Source organism: Patagioenas fasciata, chromosome 1 (genome assembly GCF_037038585.1).
Source record: "Patagioenas fasciata isolate bPatFas1 chromosome 1, bPatFas1.hap1, whole genome shotgun sequence".
NCBI lineage: Eukaryota > Metazoa > Chordata > Aves > Columbiformes > Columbidae > Patagioenas > Patagioenas fasciata.
The window spans coordinates 3,911,315-3,931,719 of NC_092520.1; the positions used below are offsets into that span (position 1 = coordinate 3,911,315).

Here is a 20,405-nt window from a genome sequence, read left to right on the forward strand (position 1 = left end):
GCGCTCACAACCTCAGAGATCACGACCACCCTGTGCTGCTCACAGACATTCCCAGGATGGGAAAGATATTTTTATTGATTTTATTAAAACTGTACTTGAGATCTTCTTTTAAAATGACTTCTAACTTAAAAATGCCTTTTTTTTTTTTTTTTTAATAGCATTAACATAGATTTGGGCTATTTTCATGTATTTAGAGGAACAGGGCAAGCTTTTAGCTAAACCACTTTTCGCTGACCAAGGCAACAACTGCATTAACGTGAAAGAATACACAAATAGCAGCGGAAATAAAAGAGAATAGTTTTAAAAGTTAATTTTTACTACTCCAATGTAAATAAAAGCTCCTGAAAGCATTTCTTAAGATGCACATAGCCACTTTAATAGCTAAGCTTCCCTACTAAAGTGTTTTGTTTTCTTTTCAAATGTATTCTTATTGCTTGACTGCATTAAAACATTAAGAACTGTATTTGTCATAGTTTCTTACAATCATTTGATTTTCTTTTGCTGGAGGCCCTTCCCACTGCAACAGGAAAGTACATAAAAGGACAAACATAAATAAGTGATAAAAGCGGCATGTATCAGGCTAGCTGCAAAACTTTTCAACCATTTCAAATGTAATCCATTCCCCTCTGCTTCAGTTCGACAGAACTTCCACAATTAAAAGCAATGGATTTAGTGCCACCTTAAAATCATTTAAAAAACCTTCAGTAGAACATACAGATGAGAATTACACAAAGTTTCCTGTGTCTTAAGACAATGCCACTCACTGGAATTGCAAAAAAGACCAGAGAAAGAAAATTGGCCAAACTAAAAGATACCTTACGAAAGGTTCCACTTAAATTTGAGAAGAAACTTGTTCCTGGTGAGGGTGTCAGAGCCTGGCCCAGGCTGCCCAGGGAGGTTGTGGAGTCTCCTTCTCTGCAGACATTCAAACCCGCCTGGACACCTTCCTGTGGAACCTCAGCTGGGTGTTCCTGCTCCATGGGGGGATTGCACTGGGTGAGCTTTCCAGGTCCCTTCAATCCCTGACATTCTGGGATTCTGTGACAAGAACACCCATTCTCAGAGAGGCCCAGCTTTACTAAGAAATTCAGTACTATGTAAAAAGCAATTCACATTTTATTTTAAATTGCAATAAACTGTACAAAAAAATGTTTTATTCTTGCAAAAAATAACAGCAATATTTTTAATCTGACTTCTAGACAAACAACAAATTCTTACTTTAATCTTTCCTGGGCGAGTTTACAAATAAACAGACAATAAGATGCACGGGGTTGTGTCAGAGTCAGGAGAGAACGAACAGATTTAAACGTCTGTGGAATAAATGTTGAGTTTTTAGTGTCTTTTAAGGAATTTCAGTACTCCTGCCATGCCTGTTAGAAGCCTAAAGAAAACTAAGTTTTGTGTCTCACACAAAGGAATGTAAACAGTCATTGAGAGATTAAAGAGGTTGACTCTTCCAATGAAACCATAAACGTACCTCTATACCACTAACATTCACTTTACACCGAGAACAGTCCACAGCACAAGGATTGTGCAACAGCTGAATCCGCTCTCCAAAATGCCAATTAAATATACAAAGACTTTTTTAAAAAGGTTTTCAATAATAATAACCTATTACAGAACTGGATTATATTATTTTTTAACATTCTGAGTTTTTTATTTCTTATTCTAATTCATGAGCGAATAAGTAACAGCCCCATTGGATCTACAATCAAAATGTACTTTTTCCAAGATGCAATAAAATAAACGAGCACCTAGTTAAGTCAATTAGATGTAGAAATCACCTCTGCCAAGAGCATGGGCTTATTTTCAGGCGTGGTTCTGTTCGCATAACACATTTAATGCAGACTAACAAAACATAATTTGAGTCACTGACCGCAGTTTCTTCAGTCTGAGACCTAAAAGGGAAATACAATTGCAGTGATTTTTGCTTTAGATTTCACATTTTTTTCCCCTCAGCATTGAAACTTAGCTAAGAAAAAGCTGTTTCAACAGATTGGTTAGAGCTTAAAAAATTAAGCATCTTCTGTCACTTCAGAGTTGTTTGAGGGAATAAAGTCTTCTTGAAATTCCACTTTTTCCGGATAAAGTTTAATATAGGTGTCCACCATTAAATCCAAGTCATGTTTTATATCAAAGTTTATGTTCAGCAAAGCCAGGTTGCTCGACCTTTGCTCTGTCAAGGTGTTTTTCAGATACGCCTTTAAGCGCTTTCGTCCCATTTCGTATTTCTCATTCTCCACCTTCATCACTGGAAGTATGCACAGGACTTTTAGTAACGCATAAACATTAGGGAAAAACTTAATGTCAGGCAAGTGAAGTGCTTCATAAATAGTAGCTGGAAGTTCAATATCTTTTCCTCTGTGCTTCCACTTGATTCTCCAACAATGAAGCTCAGCAGAAAGCGTGTCTGGATTAGGCAAGTCATTTTTGTACATGTCTGCATGATGCTCCTCAGATGTATTGAATTTGAGCTGTCCCATGACTGAGGGCACCAGGGATAAACACTTAAGAGCTTTTAAATGTTGTTCTGAGAAGATATCTTTTAATTCTTGGATTATATGCTCTATTGTGGGGACGCTAAGGATTTCTTTGTAGTAATTTTCTGATGTTATCTCAGAGTCCAAGCTCCCCTGTTGTGCCCTGCGAAATTTTCCTGGGAGTTTAACTTGTACATCCAGTTTTGTAGCCAAATTTGTTGCTTCCTCAAACCAAAATTCATGGTAAACCTCAATGTTCTCCATCACTTCATTCAGAGAATGCAACACCGCTGTTAAGCTGCCAGCTGCAAAGAACACATCTGACGTTTGTCCCTGGAGATTTTTTCCGAACGCTCTTGTAAAAGACAGAGCGTTTTTCAGAATCACGATAGTGACAATGAAGTCAAAATCTGTTAACGCACTTGAAAGTACAAACGCTCGACCGGCAATAAAGTTGTTCCACCTGACGGATGAGTCACTGCACACGGCATCCAAGCACAACACCAATGCTTGTATGAGGTCCACTAAAACCTCGAAAGTATCATGCCTGCCCGTCCACTGAGAACGGCAGATTTCCTTCAGCTCGTTACCCTTCACCTCATTGTTTTGAAAAAGAACAGAAATTGTGTTGTCCAGTTCTACCAGTAATTGCGGAAACTGATTAAAAAGACAGCAAACTTCTTCGATTGTTCCTAACGCAATGGAAACGCCAACAACAGGAACGGATTTTGCTAGCCAAATATTTAAGGCACAAGAGGAACACAGCGTATACACAGCTTGGGGATACTTTTCTAAGAGTCTTGTAGCCACAACTTTCATTTTAGAAGCAAACCCACTGGAGACGATGTAGGCTTGACCTCGACAGTACTCCATGTTTAGACCCCACTTTTCAGTAATAGTCGTGTGGAACTTGACAGCTAAAATTTCAGGATCAGCCTCGTAAGGCAAAAACCCGATGAATTCTTCTCTTAGATTGTGAGAATCATCAACGAATCTCACCAAAACCGGCAAGTGTTCCTCTCCCGCTATGTCTACTACTTCATCAGTGACAAGAGAAAAGAAGTGCGAGTCTCTTACTTCCCTCAGTGTCTCTTCTCTAACGCAGCTTTCACAGATCTCCAGCATTTGTTTCTGCTGCGTTTTTGAACAATACTCGAGATTGACTGCAGTCATCTCGAATCGTTTCCTCAGAACTTCATCTCCTGAATTTATTCTATATTCCAGCAGAGCCTGAAAGTTATCTGAAGTAAAAATACCTTCTGGCAGCTCATCAACACCATGGCCATCCAAAGGAATATTCTGTTTACCCATCAGGATCAAAATTTCAAACAAAGATTTAAGGTAATCTTTGTTTTCTCTTTCTTCCAGTGTTAAGGGGACGGCTTCTTCCTCTTGTTCTTCCCCTCCTTCCTCTGAGACGGTATTTTGTTCATTGCTTTCGTTCAGTTCTTGAGTTGCCTGTTGCCGTTCGAAAGCTTCATCAACTACAAAACGTAAAATACTGTAAGTGTCTAGATAACATGAATAAAACATTACATTTGCTTTCCCCTGCTGCCCCCGTTACCACTAAGTTACTGAATTCCAGAGAAGAACGTTTCCAGTTTAAAGGTGAGTATCAGAAAGAGTTTAAACTGGCTGTTTGAATCAAGAGGCAACTCAAATATCCTCCTGATACATATAAAATTACAGTTCTGTGTCCTGCATTACCTCGTCAGCCTTACTAAACAAAGATTTAGGGAGGGAATAGAGTGTACTATCTGCATCTTGCTGATGACACCAAGCTGGGAGGAGTGGCTGACACGCCAGAGGCTGTGCTGCCATCCAGAGACCTGGACAGGCTGGAGAGTTGGGCAGGGAAAAATTTAATGAAGGGCAAGTGTAGAGTCTTGGGTCTGGGCAGGAACAACCCCAGGTTCCAGTGTAAGTTGAGGAATGACCTATTAGAGAGCAGTGTAGGGGAAAGGGACCTGGGGGTCCTGGGGACAGCAGGGTGAGCATGAGCCAGCACTGGGCCCTTGTGGCCAGGAAGGCCAATGGTACCTGGGGTGGGTTAGAAGGGGGTGGTCAGTAGGTCAGAGAGGTTCTCCTGCCCCTCTACTCTGCCCTGGGGAGACCACCCCTGGAATATTGTGTCCAGTTGTGGCCCCTCAGTTCCAGAAGGACAGGGAACTGCTGGAGAGAGTCCAGCGCAGGGCAACAAAGAAGGGAGTGGAGCATCTGCCGTGTGAGGAAAGGCTGAGGGAGCTGGGGCTCTGGAGCTGGAGGAGACTGAGGGGTGACCTCATTCATGTTTACACATATAGAAAGGGTGAGTGTCAGGAGGATGAAGCCAGGCTCTTCTCGATGACAACCAATGATAGGACAAGAGGTAATGGGTACAAACTAGAACACAAAAGGTTCCACTTAAATATGAGAAACTTGTTCCTGGTGAGGGTGGCAGAGCCTGGCCCAGGCTGCCCAGGGAGGTTGTGGAGTCTCCTTCTCTGCAGACATTCAAACCCGCCTGGACACCTTCCTGTGGAACCTCAGCTGGGTGTTCCTGCTCCATGGGGGGATTGCACTGGATGAGCTTTCCAGGTCCCTTCCAATCCCTGACATTCTGGGATTCTGTGATTTTATGAACTCAATTATTATGCCCACTTACTCTTTTGTTGTTTCAGTGTTCTTATTTCATCTTCACTCTTTAAAAAAAAAAAAGAATTTATATTGATGATGTCTAGTACACAACCTTGAAACATTAAAACACAGATACAAATATTGCAGATGAGACCATTTTAAGCGTGTTAATATTAACCAAAAAGTGCTAGAAGGTCCAAGAGAAGGTGGTTTCTTCAGGTAGCTTACTGCTGCCACAACACACATCTACTAACTTCATGAGAATAGTTTACTACTACTGCTAATATTCCCATAATTTTATAATTATTAGTAAGCAGATTCTGTTAAATAATTCTGTTTCAACATGAACATGCACTGCCAGTAGACAGAACAGTCTTTATTTTCAGTCAATAAACAGACTCAAACTCAAGGATAAATATTTAGAAATTGCCTGTAATCTTCCAACATGAAAGCAGAGTTTAAGAGATTAATTCCTCTTAATTGTCAGTATACTTACAATCACAGAGACCTAGAGATATTATTTTCTATAAATGACACAAAAGAGGTAGCGACAAGACGGTTCCACTAAAAAACTGCTTGATCTTGGTTTTATACATGGATCATCTTTTCAGAACAATAAGCTAAACCAAGCATGTCTGAATCGGTGCAGAGTTCAAGAATTAAATGGATGAACTGATGATCACAGCCAATATGTAGCAAGAATTTCAGGGTACTGTGCATAAGTTATATCCAGTTAGCACTGTAGTAACAAGAAAAAGGAAGATATGCACTTATTTTGGAAAACAGAATAATCTCTGGATCAATACATTTGATTTTCCAGATTATTTCATCCAACCTTCCTTAGCAGATAAAATTTATAACAGGACAACATTGGGGCATTTAACTTTATAATCAACAAAAAGATACTAGAATAAGCAGTATAGGAAATGCAAATACTCAAGTGATAAATATTATTATTTGACACTTGTATACAAAAGTTTCACATGAACTTACTTGCCTCAATTATTTTAATATGAAAACCAAAAATTCTGACATTAAAAACTTACCAGCTCTTTTATCCTTTTCCTATGTCTGCTGTGGGGATTGTTCAGGTGACTTGTAAGATCAAATATAGTTGGCACAGCATTGTCCCGTAACACTGTTCTGTAAGGGCTCTGTAAGAAGAAAGACATTTGGATTAGGGATTTCTTTGGGAAATTCTCACTGTGTGTGCACAAAAAAAGAAAACCCCAAGCAAACAGAATTTCACATACCATGCCCACCCTCTTTTCCTTTTTTAATTCCTCTTTTTAAAAATTACTTTCACTTTCTGAAGTTTCAAAACAAAGTCACGCAGTGCAATTTACATTTGGGGGTATCAAGAGAACACTGAAAATGAGAAATATTTTTTAATTAAAACACCACCCCAACTCAAACCACAAACACTTTTTCTTCCCTGTTATCTTCACATCAAGGACCCCAAATGCAATGATTAATACTGTAATATTATGACTTTTTTTTTCCTCAGTAAAAAGACATCAGAAAGGAAACCTTTTGTTAGTACTGAGCTCTAGCTTTTATCGCTTATTTCACAGTTCCAGAAACAATCACACAATCATTTTGACAATGAAAATGTCCAACCGCTTCTTTATGTAGACATAATCATAATTCTTTATGAATAAGACATCAGTCTTTACAAATTCCACAAATCAGTACTGTGAAAGATCACACTGAAGGAAAATGAATCTGTCAAACGAGCAAGAGGAATAAAAGACTTCTAGATGGTCATGCAAATGTTTCTAGCAATTAAAGAAAAATATTTTAAGTTTATATTTGGATATATTGTAGACTTATGTGTTCTAAACTGCCTAATTTCCAGTAAGTAGAGAATTTTAACTGATTATGTTTATACCTGTTGTTAGATTGAAACATATTTTAAACAAACTGAGTTTCATAAGGCTGCATTTGGGATTCAGAATCACTCCCAACATTCATTTTTGTGTTTGTTTCTGGGATGCTGGCTCATCAGAGACCCTGTCGCATGGAATAACTCAAAGTCTGACCTGTGTATTTTAATTATCCTTCATAATTGCAGGACTGATCTTGCCTATGTATCAACATAAAATCCAGCCTGGGAATTAAAACTTTATCGAAAACCCCAAATCCACCATTTCCTACTGTTAAAATCAGCATTATCATGCTAGCAAGAAGAATTGAAAGCTATTATTTCATTGCCAGGAAACAGTGCCATGATTTCAGTTGGATAAAATACAACAGGAACCAAAAGCTTGATAGATGCAAAGAATGTTTAAATCTCTTGGCCACAAGAGTGTGTAATTTGACTGAATCGCACCATGTACACACTTCAGCAACAGCACATCAATGATTTTAAATAATTAGAAGTATGCAAACTTACATACTTACACCCCATAAATTAATATAATGTTGTAACACCTAGTGACTAACAAAATGAGCATTGCTTTGCATGAGGAAAGAACTGCCGTGAAGACCAGGACTCCATTGAACACATTAAACCAGCAGGAACAGCTCTGCTTTTCTCCTCCCCAACTGCTCATTTCCACCTCATCCTTTGTGCCAACATCTGCGAGTCCGTGCGGTGCCCTGAACCACACCAACAATCTCAATTAAGACTAAAAGATTAATTCCGCAATACTCAGAGAATCAAAGATTAAGATGCGGCACTCTGAGGAAAAACATCAGTCACATTTTGCAAGAGGTAATAAACAAATGCTTGGTTTTACTTACACTTCTACATATCATAGAAGTCTCAAAATGTTTGGCGCACAATCTGTAATGCTTGTTCAGTTGATCTGGAGTTTTATCTTCTAAATCTGCCCTTCGACAGTTCTCTACCCATCTTTGACACCTGCATGAAAGCAAAAGATTTAGGTAGTTTCAAGGTAAACCAAAATCCCCCACAATTTCAAACCGTACTCAAAATTGGGAGTACAGTGAGCCCTGCTCTTTATGTGAGACTAAAGGAAGTTCTGTACACCTTCTGTTGTAACTTACCATCAAAGATTTTTAAAATCTGTTTTTCTCCTTTTGCTCACCACTTAACACCGCCCCAGCAAATTCATTAATCTTTTCCCTTATTTCATATATTTTTGCCTTTGTCTCACACACGCAACAGATGGTAATGCAGTTGCTCATGAAACCTGACCATTTAATTCTTAAGAATCTAATCTTAGAAAGTTAAAGGAGATGAGCTTGTAGACTAAGGTCATAAAGTTTTGAAGGGAGCTATTACAATAGCTGTCTTCGCCACCTCCCTCCAAAATACAGTATTTTACTTATATACTGTGGTCATTGAGGAGTTTAGAGTAGATTTCCGAAAAGTGAAATAACAAAAATTAAAAAGCAAATATTTTACAGACAGTGCTCACTCCCCTGAAGTTTTTGTTACAGCCATATTTTTACATTTAATTCTGCTTTAGATGAGTTCTCTGAGCTATAACACAATGCTAAAGAAACATTCACCTACTAATAAAGCTCCTTGCAGACACGCGAGATACTGTTTCTTCTGGTGAGTAAACCACTTGCAATAATTGATGCAAATGCATTAGTCAACTCACATTTCCCCCAGCGGGGTCCATGCAATCACTTCCTTGCTATGGATTTCTGAGCAACAGCTCAGATTCTGCACAGCTACTCCAGTAAAACTCATCTGCTATTTTATTTATGAGGTAAAAATATATGTATAAATTAACAAGACTCCAGCAGCTATTGAGATCTCTGTATTTAAAAGTTTGCTTTTAAAAAAGTAATTTCCTTCCTGCAAAAATAATCCTTTGAAGCAGCATTATGTTAATGTCTTTACTTACAATCAGTGGTATCCAGAGCCACCGGTTTACAATCCCACATAAGTAAACAGAGAGTTGAAAACATACAATACAGGTGACTATAAACCTTCACACGAACACAACTGATGATTTGTTCAATATTTTAACTGCACAGAGTGGTGACACAAGCTCCCATTCCTCCTTCCCCAGACAAACTCAAGAACACCAGAGACAACTCCATTATAAACAATCACAGTAATATCACAATAATTCTACAGCAAAAAGGAGAAGGAACTTTTGCTGCAGTCTCAGTGACTTATTTTACTTCACAATCCACCACTTCGCTACATACTTGTCAACATGGACTTATTTTAAAGTGTTGTGTAGCTTTTTGGTTTTAATTGGTAATGTTGGCAATGTCCACAAAGTTCCAGGAACCTACACAGAGAAGTTACATGAAGAATCTACTGTATCAGTAAGGCACAGTAGGGGAGATGTCTTCACAACCCTAGCGTTGCTGAAACTCATGAAAGTGAAAAAATTACTCAGCCCACTGAAAAACAAAAGGCTTTAAAACTTCTTTTTTATTCCTAAATTAAAAAAGACAGGTCCCGAGCCAAGAAACAGCTAGAAGTTAAAGGAAAGCATTTTTATTATAATATTATTTTTGACTGCAAACATGGCATTATTGCTCACAGGAGGAAGGAGGGAGGAAAATAATTAGGGATTATTCAACAATTTAGGAATGAAGACTGTCTCGCCAGATGTTTTGATGGGCAGCGCAAATGAGGAAATCCACAGCTCTGAGTGGGTTCAGCATCACCTCTAACTTAACGAAGTGCAATAAACGGCAACTGTGAGGATGAAAAGGGTGGAATCTTGGATTCTGATCTCCGCTGGCTGGGAGGTTTGTTCATCTGAATTTTTTGTTCACGCAAAATATCAAAATAACAGTGGCATAAAGCACCATAAACCAGGAATCATTTATAATATTGCCCTTGGAGCTCCACACATAGTATCCTTAATAATGGCGTACAAAAGAACATGTTTTTAAAAAACAAATAAATAAATCAGTTTTTTGGCACCACAGACCTTGCACTCCTGCCTGGACAGCACTATCACCCCAACAAGAGAACAGGAAAGCGTTCTTCATTTAACCAAACGCTATAAACATGGTATTTTTACATGGGAGACCTTTAGCATGCAGATTACATTGAATAAGGCTCTCATACTTTCGGAGCAGGCGCTGATAACTCATTAAATGTGATCGCATCGGGCTGTCACAAAGGCTGATGAGCCTCCCTGCAGTCAGCGGGGAGGGTTTCAGTCCAGAGGGGTATCCAGAGGAAGAGCCTGATCTTAGGGGTCTTTTCTGCCTCTCTGTGACCCAGGGAAGCTGCCAGGGGGCAAAGTCAGAGAACTGGCACATCACTGTCAAGGACAGACAAAAATCAGCCTGAATCCCTCACCTTCAATGCTGCTGCCCACCAGAGAACAAGTTAAGCAGATACTAGTAATAGCAGGTCAGAATGATGAGTGACGGCAAAAGGCACCATGAGCTCTTCAGAAACGGGAAACGAGGCTCACAAAGATTAAGTTAACCACCCAGTATTTCTCTTCCTTCCCAACATCTTGTACAGTTACACAGAAGCGGCTGTGGCCACTGCCTTCTGTGCTGAAGTCAATACAGAATCATACAATCATTTCAGTTGGAAGAGACCATCAGGATCATCGAGTCCAACCATAACCTAACTCTAGCACTAAACAATGTCCCTGAGAACCTCGTCTAAACGCCTTTTAAACACCTCCAGAGGCGGTGACTCCACCAGTGCCCTGGGCAGCCTGTTCCAATGCCCGACAGCCCTTTCCGGGAAGATTTTTTTCCTAATATCAAATCTAAACCTCCACTGGTGCAACTTGAGGACATTTCCTCTTGTCCTGTCACTTTCTACTTGGGGGAAGTGACCAACCCCCTCCATGCTAAAACCTCCTTTCAGGCAGTTGCAGAGAACAAGAAGGTCTCCCCTCAGCTCCTGTTCTCCAGGCTGAACCCCCCAGGTCCCTCAAGTGTTCCTCATCAGACTTGTGCTCCAAGCCTCTCACAAGCTTTGTCATCCTCCTCTGTGCTCTCTCTAGTGCCTCAATTTCCTTCTTATGATGAGGGGCCCAAAACTCCCCCCAGGATTCAAGGTGGGGCCTCAGCAGTGCCGAGTACAGTGGCACAATCACTTCTCTAGCCCTGCTGGCCACACCAGTGCTGGTCCCAGCCAGGATGCTGGTGGCCTTTTTAGCCACCTGGGCACACGCTGGCTCATGTTCAGCCACTGTCACCAATGCCCCCAGCTCCTTTTCCGCCGGGCACTTTCCAGCCGCTCTTCCCCGAGCCTGTAGCGCTGCCTGGGGTTGCTGTGACCCCAGTGCATGACCTGGCACTTGGCCTTGGTGAACCTCAGACAACTGGCCTCAGCCCAATGATCCAGCTGGTCCAGATCCCTCTGTATGGCCTTCCCACCCTTCGGCACATCAACACTCCCACCCAATTTGGTGTCATCTGCAGACTTACTGAGGGTGCACTCGATCCCCTCATCCAGATCATTGATAAAGAGATTAAACAAAACTGGCCCCAACACTGAGCCCTGGGGTCACCACTTGTGACTGGTCAACAACTGCATTTGTTTCCTTTCACCACAATTCTTCGGGCCTGGCCCTCCAGCCAGTTCTTTATCCATCACAGATACGCCATCCAGAGCATGAGCTGCAGCTTCTCCAGGAGATGCTGTGGGATACGGTGTCAAAGGCCTTACTGAAGTCTCAGCACACAACACCCACAGCCTTTCCTTCATCCACTAGGTGGATCACCTTGTCATACAAGGAGCACACTGAGCAGATGATTCAAAAGAAGCCCTTGGCATGTGGAGCCCCAGTTTGTGGATCCTGATCAGACACAAGCGCTGAGCTCCTCAGCCCATTGGAGCAGCAGATGGGAAATCGGAGCTCCAGACATCTAGAAAACCCTGCTGGCAAAGGCTGGAGCACTGATGTTTTCTCAGGTAGCTACAGGTCTAGAGGGAGATGGTGGAGGTTGTGTGACTGGATGCAAACTCCATCAGTCTGAATTCGGCCCTTTGGTCTTGCTACAAATTTGGCTCCAAATCAAATGCTCTCCAAGGAACAGGGAATGGAAGAACAAAGAAAAAGGAGGCCAGATCCCTGAACTCACCCAACGTAGCTCTGCACTGTAGTATCCAAGCAGCAATTAGAAGACTTTAGAATAAAATTATGTATAAAGCCTTGTCCAGTTTTTTAGTATTCAACTAACACACACTGTAAACAGTTGCACAAATGTTTTAGTTGCAAAATATTTGGAACCAATTAAAAGTCATTCAGTTGCAATACATTACAGCACTGCTCGGGCATCGCTCATTAGCTTTTACAAAGGTTTTCTTCAGTCACAAACTCCACATTTTCAGAGATCTGCTGACATCTCATGGAAGCTCAAATGGCATTTTATTTAAGTGTGGACAGTGGTTTATGTTACCCCAATATTGGTCAACTGCAGGAGAACACCATCTCTTTGCTTAAAAAGTATTCTTCTCTAAAAACTCATACCTTGCCATGACAAAGAGAGTCAGAAACACGGATGGGGGCTAAACAAACAGATGTTACTGTCCAGACTGCATAAAGCTATAAAGATATGCATCCTTACTGGGGTAGCAGAGGCTATTTACATTAATGTTTTATATGGAAAGACCACGTACCATCCAGTAAATGCAGCTGGTTCTTTAGCAAAGCCTCATCTGTGCAGCCCTTCTTGTTTTCTCAGGTAGCAACAATAAATGAAAGTGGTCTTAAATAACTGGTTAGTTCTCACAGACTTGTTAACACTCGAAAGATCAGACTTGGAGCATCTAACTGGAACTTCTTAGCACTGAACTGGGAAAATGTAAAGGGAGTTATTTGGTTATAGTAGAAAAACTGAAAGCAGTAAAGTAGTAGAAACAATTTACCTGGAACTACGTATTTCTCAGTAATGATTTTCTTTAAACTAAAATTTATTTTTAAAGATGTACTCTAATGCCATTATACTCAGCTTTCTCACTGTAAGCTGCCAAGTGCAAATAACACATTTTTGGCATAAAGTACTTCACTTGCTGGACCAGTTTGACCTATAATGGTAAGAAGTTTCTATGACAGCAAGCAGTATGACCAACACATTGTCATTAACAATGCCCAGCCTTGCAATGTTCGGGCATCAGGAAGAGGTCTGGTTATTCTGGCTTTAACACAAGGCATTCACCCAGGAGAACTTGATAACATAGGGGAAAACACAGCTTTAAGTAGCAGCTACTACCTATATGAGCTTTTCGTATCTTCATTTGAAATCACTTACAGGAGACTGTTTTCTTAGAAAAAAAACTATGGGTTTTGAAATTTGCCATAAATCAGGTCAAGCAGCTTCAAGGAAGGAAGCAAGAAATATAACATATAAATCATCAAAAATTTCAGCCTTAATTACCTACTGTTAGGAGAGAGATAACCGGTATTGCTCTAGCACCTAAATACCTTCCAAAATTGTGAGGAACAAGTTAAGTAAATGATTTTAAGAAGGTTATCTAGATTTAAATGTGAGCTCCTACACAGGGGTTTCCACATCTAAGTATATGATTTATTTTCAGGACATTTTCCATGTCCTTTCACTCACACACTTCTTGTTCTACTAGTGCACCACCCCTGTTTTTTACCCATTGGGAACTTGAACACCCCATCACTTCTGCTGTTTCTCATGCTGCTTCACCACCAACTATCATCCTTGCCATCCTGTGACAGTTGCCTGTCACACCAATGTCCTATTTGTCACGCACACACCTTGTTGTCCAGTGCCACGTCACCTCAGTATACACAGTAGGGCTGACAGACTTCTACCATCGTGCTGGCCCTGAATGGGGTCCCCATGATGCATGGGCTTCCCTGCCTCATTCCATTGTTGCTGTCCCACACCCCTAACAGATGTGCACCCCCCTCACACCCAGGCACCTTCTCATATCCTCCTACATCCATCATAGCCAGGCACCCTCTCCTTCCCTCCCACACTCCTCAAAGCCAGGCAGCCCCTCACAGCCCCCCACACACTCATTCCCCCACTCCTCTCATGGCCAGGCAGCCCCTCACCCCCCCAGACACGCTCTATACTCCTCACAACCTGCCACCCCCCGGAGTGGCCCTTCACAGCCAGGCAGCCCCTCATAGAATCATAGAATGTCCTGAGTTGGAAGGGACCCACAAGGATCATGGAGTCCAACTCCTGTCCCTGCACAGGACAACCCCACAGTTCACACCGTGTGTCTGAGGACGTTGTCCAGTCTCTTCTTGAACACTGTCAGGCTTGGGGCCGTGACACCTCCCTGGGGAGCCTGTTCCAGTGTCCAGCACCCTCTGGGTGAAGAACCTTTTCCTCATGTCCAACCTGAACCTCCTCTGGCACATCTTCCTGCCATTCCCTGGGGTTCTGTCACTGGTCACTAAAGAGAAGAGTTTCCTCCTCCCCGTGTGAGGAAGCTGTAGCCGCCGTGACCTCTCCCCTCAGTCTCCTCTTCTCCAGGCTGAATAAATCCAGTGACTTCAGCTGCTCCTCATACGGTTTCCCCTCCAAACCCTTCACAAACTTTTTAGCCTCTTCCAGACATCCTCTAGTAATTTTATAAATTTTTATCCTGTGGCACCCAGACCTGCACACAGTGCTTCAGGAGAGAACAGAGAAGAGCAGGACGATCCCCACCCTGCCCCGCTGGCCGTGCTGTGCTGGATGCACCAGGACACGGGTCCCTCTTGGCTGCCAGGGACATCGTTGGCTCATGTTCAACCTGCCATCAACCAGAACCCCAGATCCTTCTCCAACTGCTTTCCATCATCTATATAACCAGGTACTCCTCTCGCTCTCTCGCAACACTCCTCAAAGCTGCACCACAAAGTGCCAAGGGAACAGGGTTCTGTGACTCTCCCCGAGTAACAAGTGACAGGATGAGAGGAAGCAGTCTCCAATTGGACTAGGTGAGGTTCTGACTGGATATTGGAAACTTTTCCTCACAGAAAGGGCTGTCAGGCACTGGAACAGGCTGCCCAGGGCAGTGGTGGAGTCACCATCCCTGGAGGGGTTTCACATAAGGTCCTAAGGGACATGAGGCAGTGCTAGAGGTGGGTTATGGTTGGATTTGATGACCTTCAAGGTGTTTTCCAACCAAAATGATTCTCTGATTCGGTTGCACACTCAATTTTCACATTGTAATACAGCCTAAAGGTCACACTGGGGTTTGTATCATTGTGTACTGGAATATTCTCAGTGGGTCAGGTCCGTGTCAAGAGTGTGATGGAAATGAAAAGAGAGAATATGGGAGAGAACAGTGGGAAGGGTGGAGGGACAAGAGTGCAGGTAAATACCAGGGAGAGCAAGTGATCACTAGTGATCACCCCCAAACTCTGCACCCTTAAATCCTGATTCCCCAAATCCTGCCCACTTAAACCCTGCACCCCCAGTTGCTGAACACATGAACTCCCAAACCCTCACCAACCCTGCACCCCAAGATCCTTCTGCCTTAAACCCTGCATCCCAAAATCCTCCACCCCCACACCCTGTTGACACACCAGAGGCTGTGCTGCCATCCAGAGAGACCTGGACAGGCTGGAGAGTTGGGTGGGAAGAAATTGAATGAAATAGAGCAAGGGCAAGTGTAGAGTCTTGGATCTGGGCAGGAACAACCCCAGGTTCCAGTAAAAGTTGGGGAATGACCTGTTGGAGAGCAGTGTAGGGGAAAGGGACCTGGGGGTCCTGAGGACAGCAGGGTGAGCATGAGCCAGCACTGGGCCCTTGTGGCCAGGAAGGCCAATGGTACCTGGGGTGGGTTAGAAGGGGGTGGTCAGTAGGTCAGAGAGGTTCTCCTGCCCCTCTGCTCTGCCCTGGGGAGACCACACCTGGAATATTGTGTCCAGTTGTGGCCCCTCAGTTCCAGAAGGACAGGGAACTGCTGGAGAGAGGCCAGCGCAGGGCAACAAAGATGCTGAAGGGAGTGGAGCATCTCCCGTGTGAGGAAAGGCTGAGGGAGCTGGGGCTCTTTAGCTTGGAGGAGATTGAGGGGTGACCTTATTAATGTTTATTTTCAGTGAGGGTGACAGAACACTGGAACAGGCTGCCCAAGGAGGTTGTGGAGTCTCCTACTCTGGAGGCATTCAAGACCTGCCTGGATGCCTTCCTGTGTAATCTTATCTGGGTGTTCCTGCTCCAGCAGGGGGATTGGACTAGATGATCTTTCGAGGTCCCTTCCAATCCCTAACATTCTGTGATTCTGTGGTCAATATATATAAAGGGTGAGCATCACAAGGATGGAGCCAGGCTCTTCTCGGCAACAACCAATAGTAGGACAAGGGGTAATGGGTGCAAACTGAAACACCAGAGGTTCCACTTAAATTTGAGAAGAAACTTCTCAGTGAGGGTGGCAGAGCCTGGCCCAGGCTGCCCAGGGAGGTTGTGGAGTCTCCTTCTCTGCAGACATTCAAACCCGCCTGGACACCTTCCTGTGGAACCTCAGCTGGGTGTTCCTGCTCCGGCGGGGGGATTGCACTGGATGAGCTTTACAGGTCCCTTCCCACCCCTGACATTCTGTGAATCCTGAACTCCCAAACCCTGAGCCCGTCCCTCACCCCTCCCACGATTCCCCCTCTTCCCGCCCCGAGAGGCCCCGACCGGCGGCCGCTCCCGCGCATGCGCAGCCGCCCGCCCCCCCCGGCGGCTCTGAGCGCGGCGGGAGAACCGGCAGCTCCGGGCAGCGGCCGCCGGCCCCTCACACCCCGCTGTACCCCCCCGCCGAGGTGAGGAGGCGCGGAGAGGAGCTGCAGGAGGAGGGAAGGAGACGCCTCCCCGCCGCGGTGTCGCCTCAGGCTGCGGGTAACACTTCCCGCCCCCCCACCCGTCCCTCGGCACCGCGGGGCTGTCTTCCCGAGGCGGCACCGGTAGTTCCCGGCTGTGCTCTCACCTGACCGGGTCCCGGGGGAAGCGGAAGAAGGCCAGGTCGGACTGAGTGCTCTTGCGGGTGCAGTTGGGGGCCGCACAGAAGTTCGGCATGATCCCCCCCCGCCCTGGGTTGGCGCCGCTGCCCCTTTAAATCGGCGGGCCGGAGGGAGGAGGGGGGGAGGGTGTGTATGTGGGGTGGAGGAGGAGGCCGGGGGGAGGGAGGGAGGAGGGGGGTAGGGGGGGAAGCGGCTCCACACTGCTGTGAGCGGCCGGGAGGATTCACCGCCACCCTCCGCCGGGACAAGAGCCGCCTCCTTCCCACAGTGCACCGCGGCGGGGTGCCCATGCGCGGCGCCGGGGTGAGCGGTGCGCATGCGTATGCAGGAGGGGGCGGGGCTGAGCGCCTGCGCAGAGGGAGCGGCGGCCGGCGGTGCCGCGCATGCGCCGTGAGGCGGAAGCCGGCGTGTAGCGCTGGGCCACACCGCGGTGTGGAACAATATATATTTTTATATATATATATATGTGTGGTATAATGAGTATGTTTACTTTAAAAATGAACTGAGGGTGTGGAATGATGTCATAACGTTTTTCCCTTGTGTGTTAGAAGGGTGTTGGCCTCGTTTCTCAAGTAACATGCGATAGGACGAGAGGAAACGGCCTCAAGATGCGTGAGGGGAGGTTTAGATTGGATCTTGGGAAAAATATTTTCCTGGAAAGCATTCTTGGGCGTTGGAACAGGCTGCCCAGGGCAGTGGTGGAGTCACCATCCCTGAAGGGCTTCAAAAGATGCAGAGATGAGGTTCTTAGGGACAATGTTTAGTGGGTTAGTCGTTGGACTTGACCTTGAGGGTCTTTTCCAACCAAAATGATTGTATTATTTTCTTCTGTTTTGCTTTTCAGGAAGGTGTTGTTATGCCACAGCCCAGATGAATAATGAGAGGAACCACAAGTGTTCCAAGCAATATAGTAATCCAACATGGAGTGTACCCAGCATGAAGAGTTTGCCAGGTCTGGCATAGGTAAAAATGAAACAAAGCTTAGAAAAAAAAAAGAAACAGCAAACTGGGTAGTTGGAAGAAGAAAAAGAATAATTCACCGAATGTGGTCTGCTGGTAGTTTGAAGTAGATACAGCAGCTGTGATGGCAAATTATAATTGTTTCAGGTGTGGTAGTGCTATAGTGTAAAAATTCAGCTTTGGTACGCCTTTTCTATATCTTAAAAGCCACAGAAAAAACATCCTGATATGGAGATTTGTTGGGCTTTAGAAAACATAGTCCAAATGTATGAAATAGCCAAAAGGGCATAAAGGAAAAACAAAAAGAGGAAGTCCCTTGATTTGGCTTCAAAACTTGTAAGCTCTTTTTGTTTGATAGGTGTAGAACAAAAGCTGTTGTTTACATGAGAAGGCCTTGTCATCATGTGCCCTTCAAACTAGGAATCTTGAAGCGTATTTCATTGGACTAATATCAATAACGTCAATGTGTTTGATGTTAATTCTTTACCAGAACATGTAGCTCAGTTCATTCCTTCTAAGTGGTTTTGAGTAGTCATTTAAGCCAATGCTAAAGATAAGTTTAGCTGCATCTGACTGCTTTCACTTTACTGGGCAATCGCCAAGGTTTGTATATAGTGAACTGTACAAGGGAGTTAATCAGATAAGTAACCTTTTTTTAAGTACACTCATTTGCCTTTAGGTTAGATGTAATTTGGGTAGCTGCCATCTGATTTGTTGTGCAGATTGCCTAAGTGTTCATGTTGATGCAGAAGAACACACAGAAGAGAGCAGGATCATGTTCAGTTGCATGACTGTATAATGTTAATGTGAAGCTCTGTAATTTTCAAACTCTTCTAAAACCTGCTTTGGTATGAAAAAGTACTTATTCACCCTTAAATAATTCTTATGTTTTGCCCAAGATCGAAGGGCCTTTTCCCCTCCAAACTGATTCACCAAGTGAAAGTGCATACGTACTGAAACTCTGTCTTATGGTTCTGGACAAGCAAAACCAGAGCATAGTAATAACAATATTAAATATAGCACATATTTCTGAACTGCTGCTTTTTATTGAAGTTTGTTGATACTGCATCATTTGAATTATAGAATCATAGAACAGTTTGTGTTGGAATTGCTACACAAGCATGTTATGGCTTTTACCTCCTAAATGTGTTTATATTTGCATATGAGCCTTCCTAATAAAATTAATGCAATGGCTTACACGTAAAGTTAACTTAGTGAAGACTGCAGGATGATGTTTTTTTATGGGGAGACTAATTTTGAAGCAATTCCTATATAATGGAAAGAAAATGAACTTAATTATTTTCAAAACCCAACAATATTATTAGAAGCCCATTATTTTTAAAGAAAATTAGGTTACTAAGTTGGAAATACAAAAAATTAGCTTCTTTTTTAGAGTACAGAAACCACAAAACCCTTTTTTTTTTCCTGCAGAGTAACCTTTCAATTGTACATATATAATTTGTATGCTGGTGATTTTGTGTCTTAAGCAATCCTCCATATTATTGCAGTATTGTTCACAATGTGTTTCCAAGTGTGTCTGTCTGTTACGTATTATAGACTGTGTTAGTAGCCTTGTACATATGATCTCTGTTCTCTGGATAAATTATTCTTTAAGGAATTTTGTCTGTTCATGTGGATTTCTTAATTGCTTTATTTCAATGCTGTGTCTTTAAGGTCACCTGTGTCTTAAATCCAGGATTGTATATCATATAAATAGTGGTTGTAAAATAAGCTCTTAAATTTACTTCTGGAAATGATCCTAAGGTAAAAGTCAGTATGCCTTTATTTTCTGATTGTACTGTTTAAGTGCAGTTGTCTACTCATGCAGGCCTCCTGCTATTAAAAATTTGTTTGTAAGAGAATATTTGAAGTCTGGAAAGCTTTCGGGACTCTTATCACTATTATATTCTCTTCCAAGTCTTACAGCCGCATTGTTGGGATAACCTGTTTGTAAGAACCCAAGGGACATCAGGTTAATCCCACAGAGGTATTTTTGTAAGTGTCTCTTTGAGATGTCCTGAAATTCACAATGACAGGATGAAAACACACTGTTTATGTTCAGGGTTTGTCTACAGTCTTGGAGAACAGGAAGGGAAAGGTGGGGAATAACTCAAATCTTGCATACTACGTGAGAGGATCTGTGAGGCCACATGGGTACACAGTGTGCAACGTTAGTGACCAACGTGCAGCTTCACTCACAACTCTCAGACCCATTTCCCACCGCATTTTCCCCTATTTTAGTAGCATCTTTTTTTTCTTGTCTGATTCGAAGAATGCTGATTTTCATAGGTTTTGTATCAGGTCTTCAACATGAGGGAATCCAGAGGGCTGTTGGCATTGCAGCACCATACTTTTATAGAATCACAGAATAGTTTGGGTTGGAAGGGACCTTCAGAGCTCATCCAGTGCCACCCCTGCCGTGAACAGGGACATCTTCACCAGCTCAGGTTGCTCAGAGCCCCATCCAGCCTGGCCTGGGATGTCTCCAGGGATGGTTCATCCACCACCT

At 43.3% G+C, this 20,405-nt stretch overlaps 1 protein-coding gene and 1 long non-coding RNA gene across 2 annotated transcripts; one reads left to right on the forward strand and one right to left on the reverse strand.

Moving 5' to 3' along the window:
• Window positions 1-1,098: 1,098 nt before the first annotated feature.
• Window positions 1,099-17,207, reverse strand: THAP12 (THAP domain containing 12). The gene is made up of 5 exons (XM_065833560.2): window positions 16,903-17,207; window positions 7,842-7,962; window positions 6,143-6,250; window positions 5,125-5,161; window positions 1,099-3,964 (listed from the first exon to the last, which is right to left on the reverse strand). Exons 1-5 carry the CDS (start codon window positions 16,989-16,991, stop codon window positions 2,016-2,018), a joined length of 2,304 nt encoding a protein of 767 aa, XP_065689632.1. The 5' UTR covers window positions 16,992-17,207; the 3' UTR covers window positions 1,099-2,015.
• Window positions 16,629-19,758, forward strand: LOC139829134 (uncharacterized). The gene is made up of 2 exons (XR_011741437.1): window positions 16,629-16,937; window positions 17,781-19,758. It is a non-coding gene; the product is annotated as an uncharacterized lncRNA (long non-coding RNA).
• Window positions 19,759-20,405: the final 647 nt, after the last annotated feature.